Source organism: Branchiostoma belcheri, unplaced genomic scaffold (genome assembly GCF_001625305.1).
Source record: "Branchiostoma belcheri isolate BF01 breed outbred unplaced genomic scaffold, Haploidv18h27 scaffold34, whole genome shotgun sequence".
Lineage (NCBI taxonomy): Eukaryota > Metazoa > Chordata > Leptocardii > Amphioxiformes > Branchiostomatidae > Branchiostoma > Branchiostoma belcheri.
Window position 1 is genome coordinate 2,882,895 of NW_017803954.1, and position 9,755 is coordinate 2,892,649.

The 9,755-nt window shown below is 40.9% G+C and overlaps 1 protein-coding gene and 1 long non-coding RNA gene across 2 annotated transcripts; both read right to left on the bottom strand.

Moving 5' to 3' along the window:
- Nucleotides 1-157: 157 nt before the first annotated feature.
- LOC109475446 (multidrug resistance-associated protein 4-like) lies at nt 158-8,916 on the bottom strand. The gene is made up of 20 exons (XM_019776046.1): nt 8,872-8,916; nt 8,633-8,674; nt 8,239-8,430; nt 7,817-7,911; nt 7,562-7,648; nt 7,270-7,366; nt 6,629-6,802; nt 6,194-6,258; nt 5,472-5,755; nt 5,026-5,105; nt 4,610-4,760; nt 4,112-4,229; nt 3,850-3,962; nt 3,462-3,562; nt 2,885-3,076; nt 2,279-2,434; nt 1,758-1,847; nt 1,351-1,523; nt 979-1,084; nt 158-613 (listed from the first exon to the last, which is right to left on the bottom strand). Exons 1-20 carry the CDS (start codon nt 8,914-8,916, stop codon nt 482-484), a joined length of 2,493 nt encoding a protein of 830 aa, XP_019631605.1. The 3' UTR covers nt 158-481.
- Nucleotides 8,917-8,937: 21 nt separating this feature from the next.
- LOC109475450 lies at nt 8,938-9,750 on the bottom strand. Its single transcript, XR_002140536.1, has 3 exons — nt 9,736-9,750; nt 9,335-9,448; nt 8,938-9,016 (listed from the first exon to the last, which is right to left on the bottom strand). It is a non-coding gene; the product is annotated as an uncharacterized LOC109475450 (long non-coding RNA).
- Between the last annotated feature and the right edge of the window lie 5 nt (nt 9,751-9,755).

Below are 9,755 nucleotides of genomic sequence, written 5' to 3' on the forward strand. Positions count from 1 at the left end.
AGAAGCTTAGCATATGGATTTACATGCATACAGTTCATATAATTTAATCTCAAGACCGAGTGTTTCCCTTACAACCCAAACATCATATAGTAACACTCAAACATATTTCATAGATGACAGAGAATATACCCATTAGCATTCTTTTAAACGTGTCGCGACCTAAATACATTTTGTCCCTCAAAACCGTATCAAGTTGAAATATCTTAACGTGAAACTGTAATATAGAAGTGGTGCCTTCCATACTTCTTTAGTATTTCGACACGTGGAACGCCGGCTAATGCTGGGTTACTGTAAGAGCTGTACCTCTGACATCCAAAACGTACGACACTAAAAATTATCAAACGCCACCATTTTTAAATGTAAGGGATAATAGTGCATTTTTAAATGTAACGGATAATAGTGAATTTTTAAAATGCTATTTCATGAAAAAACAATGGATGAAATGGTGTGGCCTTACTTTACTTTTAAAACTACAAATTCATCAATCCCCAACAGGCGTCATTGTGTTGTTAAAGCGGCCCGAGTCTCCCACCATGCTTCTGAAGACGCTGCCTTCTTGACAAAGTAGCACGGACGGCTCGTCAAACTCAACAATTCCGCCATCCTGTAGAACCTGTGGGAAAGAAATTTTCAGATTCAAGTACAAATTGGTATGATATGATAATTTCAAAGCCATAACATCGGTGTTGGGAAGGGTATTGTTATTTTAATACCGACCATGTATATGGTTGATTTTGATAAAATATAAAGCCCATTAGAAAGCAATGAAATGTCAGTCTAAAGTGAAAAATTGACCAAGTAATACCACTTAGTTATACCAAGTAATAATTTTTAAACCATTGAACGAAAGCCTAAGTAGACAGCTGTTATTGTTAAGAGATTGAATTTAGGGAGAAGGTTTGATTTTTAGGGAGATGTCGTCCCAGTGCAATGCAATGCCAGGCTTTAGTGTGATGTATCCGAGGAAATTTAACCTACCATGACTTTGTCACAGTCGATGATTGAGTGGAGCCTGTGGGCGATGGTCAGAACCGTGCAGTCTGCAAACTTCTCCTCAATCATTCTCAGGATCAGCCCATCTGTCCTGCAAGCAGTAAAAACGTTCGACAACACTGACAACAACAGTTGTTCAGTAGTCTTTTTTACATAGCGAGGACCTGAAAGATTGGATACCTTCTCTGGGACATAATCCCTTCTGTATATCAATTTTCTGTTTTTATGATATTATTCAGCAGGGAAAATCAATTCAGCATAATGCACTGAAACATTTTCGAATGAATGAATATCGACCCAACCATCCAACAAAAGCCTATTCGTACACGTGTTACTGGCATGCATGTACAAACTCACTGTGGGTCCACGTTAGCAGTGGCCTCGTCCAACACGACAATGCGACTCTTCTTCAGGATAGCCCTTCCCAGACAGAGGAGTTGTCGCTGGCCCAGACTAAAGTTAGCACCAAATTCGACAAGCCCCGTGTCCAGTCCCTCGGGCAGTTTCTCCACTACTTGTTTCAGCTGAACCTGAAAAAGGTATGTCAATACATGCTGCAGGAATCAAAACAGCTAGGAAACTGAATGCACTTCCTGCTACAATGTATAACATGTGGGGCATTTGACTTATCCTCCTGACGAATACACAGCAAAGAGAAGCACAATATTGTTTGTTGTAGTCGGGAGTGGTGTTGTAAATTATAAACCTGTGCTAGCATGCGCTATGAAGAATCCATTTATTTTGTATACTGAAATATTACTTACCTCCTCCAGTGCTGCCCACAACTCTGTGTCCGAGTGTTCGGAGAAAGGGTCCAAATTCTGTCTAAGGCTGCTCTTAAAAAGTACAGGATCCTACAAAATGTACACGTGAGGAAATACAATAGGGGCTGAAATTATTCTTCTGTTAATTTGTAACCTAGGAAGTGATTTTCTTCTACGTTCAAAGGTTTCCATTCCGAATTAATCAATTGTGTTTTAAAATTAAATTGCCAGAGAACATTATCAAAACAAGGCTGTAGCAATAAAAACTGTTAATATAATATTAGTATTACAGTACAGTTTCCTCATTTATGATTAGTAATGCAAATCAGATCCAGATCATAATATACATCTTATTATGGCAATTACGACCCAACAGCTACCTAAATACAAAAAATCACAAGGATCTGTCAATGTCTACAAGAGATGCAACGAGACATAATACATATACTATTAAGCTCGCCTCTGCGATGTCGCCCAAACGAAGTGTGTTGGCTTTAAACATTAGAAAAGTTCCCGCTGACCTGTGGAATGACTGTCATGCGGCTGCGCAGGTCCTTCAGTCCGACTTCTGTTGTCACGTGACCATCAATCACCGTCGTACCGTCAGACTCCACCAATCGGAACAGGGACATGATCAGGGATGTCTTTCCCGCCCCGGTACGGCCGACAATACCGATCTGGTGTAGTGCAAGAAATTGTGGAGTGAATAATAGGCAAGAACTTGTAGCAGTTGACACTGGGTAGACCAAGCTCTTTAACGCCATCCAATGTGGGCAAAAGACGAAAGAATTTAAATCCATCGATTCATGGTGGAAATACATATTAAAGACTTCAGAACTTTTAATGATGCCTCAGGCTCTAGCTATACATCCTTGTAATGTGTGGCAAGCTTAACAGACGTACAACTCAATCCACCATGGTGCATTAGTAATGTTATATGAAAAGTCTATATACCCAATATTGACATGACATTGACCCTCTCCACTTCAGCTTACTCCCACTTCTGTACACCCCTTTCCGCTACAGCATGCTACCGCTTAGCGAACAACGATTTGACACATCACTCAATGAAGTGACACAAGGACCAAATTTTGGATCGACATTTTGTGGAAACGTGGAAATCTCACCTTTTCTCCTGGTGAGATGCTGACAGACACGTTGTTCAGGGCAGGTGGCAGTTCCTTGCCGTACCGCATGGTGACGTTATTTAGATGGATCCTGCCCCGGCTGGGCCAGTCGGAGGGTGGACGGGGGTGAAGGATTCTGGGAGGTTCCTTCTCCAGATGGGTGTAGGACACCACACGTTCCACTGATGTCATCTGTGCAAACAACCTTATCCTTCATTGAATTGATACAGTACAGTGGGATAGGTAACACTGGGAATTTTAGAGTTCAAACCTCTTCTGAAGCATGACTAACTTTCCTCAACCGTGACTTTGATGTATCCAGAACTAAATGTGTCCATTTCTGCAATAATCTTAGGCACACCTCCCGCTTCTATCCGTTGTCAATGTATGTTATAATTAGTTGAGCAGCTGGTTTTAATCACACTAGTCAAACCAACTTCAGCACCAAGGACAAAGACCAATGCAGGAGGTAATGGTTTCACTGGCATTTTTTTCCTTTCCAGGATGTGTGCATGGCTGGTTTGTTGATTGCAGAAGCATACACGTCTACATATCAAACACATCTACATAATCTCACCTGGTTTTCCACCTCTGCACTCTGCTTGACCACCCACTGGAACACGCCCATCAGCATGATGGCCTGGGTGAGGGACAGGCCCACCAGACCTCCACTCACACCTACATGGGAACACAAGTACAGCTGGCTCCAAGTTCCTCATGTTTATAACCTATGCTGCATTTATGCCATGCCCATCAGACCTCAAAAGTATTTATGAAGAGAGAATTTAAGATTGGAAGTATACCCCATATATTGCATGTCAAAAATCATAGGAATTTCTTTTTGACATGCATTTTCTGTACATGCATTTTGAAATTTCGTGTTTATGGCGTCCAAATAAGACTTTGACTAAACTTCATGATATAGCACTTATTTCTTTACGTTATAGAAATCTTGACAAACTCACTGTCTGAGGCCAAAACTGCACCAAAGGCAACTGTGGCGACAAAGGCTGCACAGAGCCAGTCCAGTCGGATCTGGAACCACCGGGCACAGGAGATGAAGAGAAACCAGCCCGAACTGTGGGAAAATGCGGGGAGATTATATCTATCATTCAGAATGTCACACATGAACGTAACTATAAAGTAAGTAAGTAGTAAATTGACATACACTTTCTGCTTGCTATAAAGTTGCCCAGTTACTGACTTCTACACATCACTAGATCGTACCTGTGGTGGTCCAAGCACTCATGAAACTGTTTCAAGAAAGAGTCCTGCATCTTCATGACACGCAGTGTAGCCAGGCCGCTGAGGGTGGTGGATACATGAGAGAACACCGGGCTTCTTGCTGTGTAGGAGACCAAATAAAACTTTGTGGTTTAAGTAAAGCAAATATTGAACTCTCTGCAGTAACATTGTTTTTTTATTTATTTATCAGGATGTTTATGTCTACTTTAAACACAACTTTAAACACAACGTTATATCCATTGTCATCCATCACAAATACGACTAACGCCTAAATAGCTACATGGTTTGGCACGTAGATCCGGATATAGAATCTCATTTAGAAACTAAAGAAAACGTAGCACTAAATGCTTTTTGTTGACTTCTCAGCGATGTTTCGTTATCTTCAAATATGAAGCTTGCTAAAATATTCATTTTCCTGTGTTCTTGAAAAGGTACCATAAGATTTTGACGTCCTGTTAAGAGCGTCTAAAGTAAAATCACCTGTGGCCTCAAGGCGCTTGACATCTCGCGAGGTTTGCAGGTAGTAATGTCGGGTGAGGAAGAAAGCTGCAGTGATGGGGACTGTTGGTATCAGCACCCAGGGGTTCACTACTGCAGACACCAGCAGGGCACTCGTAACAACTAGAATCAGCTAAAGACAACCAAGGTTGTTTTATTAATTTTGTTTTCTTATGAATATGATATACTGTAAACAATTTTTCAAAGTCAATGTCGATGGAAATGTTCATGAAAAATATTTTTCAGAATTTCTAGACGACTGGATTAATAATGCTTCTGACACATTCGTGGTAACCACATATTACATCCTACCACCCAGGACATAGCAGGTCACAACCCTGTCAATCAATTGAAGCCCAATCAACACCCACCCACTCACTTCCAATCCTGCAACTCACCTGTAGATAATCAAAGAAAGCTTGTGGCAGCAGTTCATCCATTATTCCTATGTCTTTTGAAAAACGATTCAGGATCCGACCTTAAGAAGAATATAATATCATTTTAAAGCACAACAGTCACTGTTTGAACTTAAACTATTACCACAATGAATCAAATGACATCCATATACCATCCTACGACTTCAGTTGTGAAGTTGATTGTATGAATTTAATCGAGTATCAGGTTTTACTATCGGGTATTATTGCACTTCTTGAATTCCTCCAAACGTCACCCACTGACTCCCACCAAGCTATATGTCACTGTCATTCTTTACCATCCTATCAATCTGATGTTATAACCACCTGCCAATATACTACCATCGCTACTTGGACTTTAAACACACAAAACTCACAAGGCATCCACCCAAAACAATAATGTCACTAAAGTGAAATAACTCCATCCCTACCGACAGGGTTAGAGTCAAAGAAGGACATCGGTGCCTGCAGGATGCTCATCAACATGGAGTTGTGCAGGTGCTCTGCTGACGTCACTGCTACATTAAAAAACAGCAATGCCCGTACAACAGAGAGCACGCTCAACGCCCCTACAAGCCCTACATAGATGGGCAGGAATGATGTAGTTGGGACTGAAACTGCTGATATGCTGTTGGTGGTTGTGTTGTAGGTACTGCTGGTGTTGGAAGTACTGTTGTAGATGATCGCATTGTTGCTGAACTGCACTGTTTCTGCCCTGCATGGACAAAAAAATGGGCAGGTAAACTAAAGATTCCTGTGGGCACTGGCATGTAAAAACAGAAAAGGTCGGACAACAGAACAAATGTTTAAATCTTAATACGTGTATTAAATGTTGGGTTGAAGATGTATCGGATACTTACCGATATGACAACCACCAGTCACATAGAACGTAGGGAACCTGTAAGTTAAGACGATAATTGAATTAAAATATGAATATTACTCTATGGGTTATAGAAATGATATTTTATATCTTTGCCTTCAATATAATTTTGTTACTTCTTGGTATAGTATTGTTTTTATTGGGTTTGCCATCCATATGATAAAATCAACATGTCCTAAGTTAAGATTAAAGCAGATAAAAACAGATGGAATCACCTGTGGTAGGATGATCAGCAAAATTAAGAAGGAACCCCTGATAAGTCCACAACCTGACCGGAAGTAGTCCAGGTACACTTGTAAGGTAACAGATCCGGCCTTTCTGTCCTCTTCTTTCTCTTTCTGGGATTTAAAGACAAAAGTTTCAGGTTAGGCAGTAAAAAATCATGTCAAAATCTCAAGATTTTGATTACGATTCATGACTTTAAAACAAGAACACAGTATAAGGTGGTGATTCAAGAATCAGAATATGAAACGTTTATTCAACGTAAAATGAGATAAAAAATTCCATTTGGGTCTGTAGGTACAAAATGAATAGAGCCACAAATCATTACACAACGTTACGAATTGATGCTGTTGAATAGTCTTCAGCACCAAGGACAGGCATGTTTGTGGATTAGTGTGTTTGTACGTGGTATAATTTCATGCCTTAAAAGCAATACAATGTAACTCAAGAAACAGCTCAGGATACATATGCTTTCAATTTTTTTACCTTATCAGAGAATTCCGACTCTTTGAAAGCCGTAAACAGTCCCATGGCATTGGTTCTGCCAGACGTTTGGCTTGTTGCTGCCTTTACTTCCTCTTTCTTTCCCGGCATGGCAGATAGCAGGTCTACGTCTGCGGCTTGTAGTTCCTCGTATGAACCAACAGCAGACACCTGTCCCTGTGTAGACACAGTAGTACACATGTTTACATTGTGGAGGAATAGGATTTTGAACTAGAGGTCTCTGTCGTCGTTTGTTGTGTTTCTCTTGTGTATTTCCATTGTATAGTGATTTCTTTCGGCATGTGTTATGCAATGTATGTTGCAGATTGCTTCAGTTCAAAAGCCACGCCGACTGCCTATTACGCAACCACCAATGTCACTCTAAAAAAATCAAGACCACAACACGAAATATCATACCCATGTTTTGCAATTCTGAATAAACAAATACCCATGTACCTCGCTGCAGTACCTAAAACAGCTAGAGTCTCCTGGCAAAGATACATGCACCACATGTACACCCCGAGTTATAACCGATGAAAAAAAAGAGCAACCGCTATAATATACATGGTGTAACTAAGGTAATAACCAAAGTATCCCCAATGCCACAGTCTTAGACAAAGTGTTGACCCTCGCAGATACTGTACCTCCTTCATGACGATGATCAGATCAGCTGCTTTGATGTGCTGGAGCTGGTGAGTAATGATGACCCGAGTCTTCTCTGCAAGGACGCCACAGATGCACCTGCGTAATGTATTTTTTTTACATTTTTTATTTTGCTGGTTTAATCCCATCTCAAAAAAATTCTTCCTTGATCATTACAATTCTGCCATCTTTTCTTTTAATAACAGTGGATACTACACTAAATTCTAATTTCCATAATATACAGTTCTAATCAGTTGTAATGGATATGTTACTACAAGATACAACCAAACATACTCGCTAAAGATGTGCTGTCCCACTATGGTATCCACGGCGCTGAAGGGATCATTCAGAAGGTAGATGTCAGCCTTTTGATAAGCAGCCCTAGTAATGATGGAAAACGCATTCATGAAACATAAGGTGGTACACATGTACTGAGACACTTCTCTATTTGCCGCCACACCTCTTTATCATTTGGCAATCTGTAACTAGGAAGTGCCAGTAGTAATATATATATAAATTAGCAAACATCTCTCAAATGAGGACGTGTACCTGGCCAAGTTGATGCGAGCTTTCTGTCCACCGCTTAGGGTTGCTCCTTTGTCTCCTACTAAAGTCAGGTCTCCCTCAGACAATCTCCTAACATCCTACAAGAGTTAAACAACATTTAAGAAGTTACCTAACAAGCTGTTCTAATCTATACATCCTAACCCAGTAATGTGAGGTCGTGTAGCGTAGCGGCAGAGTACTCGTCTCGGAACCATGAGGTCCCAGGTTCGAATCCTGCCACCGATTTTGTGCCCTTTACACGACTTTCCTCACTTAACTCAAGTGAAAATGAGTATTGTCCGGTTCCGTATTTGTCCTTTGCGTTGGTGACGGTATAAAATAGGGTTGATATAACTTGAGTGTGCCGTCACCATGTCTAGTCATGAAATGTTGGTAATGTATTCATGCATAGGAAACGGTAGTACCTTTGCCAGCCCACATGCTGCGACGACTTTGCGGTACCGCTCCGGGTGGAACTCAGAACCAAAGACAATGTTGTCTCTGACTGTGCCTGGGAAGATCCAGGGCTCCTTTGATGCGAAGGCGAGGCTACCCAGTCTGTGGACCTTTCCTGTCACAGTAGGCAGCTCACCGGAGATGACCTTTAGTAGGGAGGCCTGTGGGGAAGAAAATGTCAGCCTGGACTATAGTATCAGGATGGTATCATCACACCTGACAAGTTAGGACAGTCAAATGACACATCAACATACTGAGTACTAACGTTATGTAGAAGACAGCAGGAAAGAAATGGTTGGGAATTGTATTATTCTTTTACGCTAATAGATGTAAATGATGGTGTAACGGATGACAGGAACTTACTTTTCCTCCTCCAACAGGTCCTACTACTGCAACCAGCTGTCCCTATCAGAAATGATACATGTTCACTGTTAGAGAGACAACATCTACTGATAATGTTTGTAAACATGTTTGTTTATAATCATTTGCAGTTTATATACACCCAATAACTCAAGTATGCAGGAGCATTGAAAGATAAATGTTACGTTAGAATGTATAACAGGCTGGTGTGTTACGCCGAAGGGTGGTTATACCGGCTATACCGATACAGAAACAGAACAAATCTTCCTAGTTTCACAACTAATCATATAACATTAGAAGTAGTCTCACCTGCTGTATTGATAATGTGACATCTCTCAGAAATGATTTTGTAAGGGATTGCTTGTCTTCAGATCCCTTCTTGGTGGCCTGTAAAATATTAATGAAATATTAGCATGAAATAACATGCTTAAACTCGACACAAATTTCTCATGGTCTAAGATCCTTACACATAATAAAATATAATAGTATACTATAGTATGGAAATAAGAGATTTTGACCTTCAAATTAATCTCATTTCCTGTTCCTGACCTTTCGACCTTCTATCATCCTGCCATGCCTATCAATCTTCCCCACCCTGTCTTGTCAACCTATTCTGTCCAGACAGACACACGAGCCCATTACTCAGTTACCGAAAAATGCTTCCGCTTGGGAAAAAACAAGGCAGCAATCGCCCGAAGGACTTACCGTTTTCTTCCAGGCGGCGGACACATTTTGCAAAGTAATGTACCCTTCACACGGATCAGACACGGGAGAGGTTACTGTTAGGACGGGGTCGTCTTCCTCAAGAAGGAGGAACTCCTGAAAAAAAAAAGAAAGTCACAGAAATCCAAAAATTTGAAGGACATGCAGCCGCTCTCTCATTGGTCGAGCAACTAATTGCGATGCCATCATTGGTTAAACTCCTAATTGCGGTGAACAGTCAGGATCGGTCTATTGGTCCTGTCCTTGGTGCTGAACATATCAACACGGTGTGCCTCGCCTATATCTTCAACATTGTCACAGAAGGTTTAATGTCACAAGTCTAAGAAGTTTAAGTTGTAAGCACTATGGGCATCTGGAATTATCCAAAATCTGTTAGGGTATACCTGTATCCTTTTTGCGGATG

What these genes read in the sequence shown, in the direction of transcription:
- LOC109475446 (XM_019776046.1), bottom strand. Translation starts at nt 8,916, where the DNA reads ATGATTAGTTGTGAAACTAGGAAGATTTGTTCTGTTTCTGTATCG. An exon ending in GACCTGTTGGAGGAGGAAAA is followed by an intron (nt 8,431 to 8,632) that starts GTAAGTTCCTGT and finishes TCTTCCCCACAG; the next exon opens with GCCTCCCTACTAAAGGTCAT. An exon ending in TGCAGTTTTGGCCTCAGACA is followed by an intron (nt 3,563 to 3,849) that starts GTGAGTTTGTCA and finishes GTTCCCATGTAG; the next exon opens with GTGTGAGTGGAGGTCTGGTG.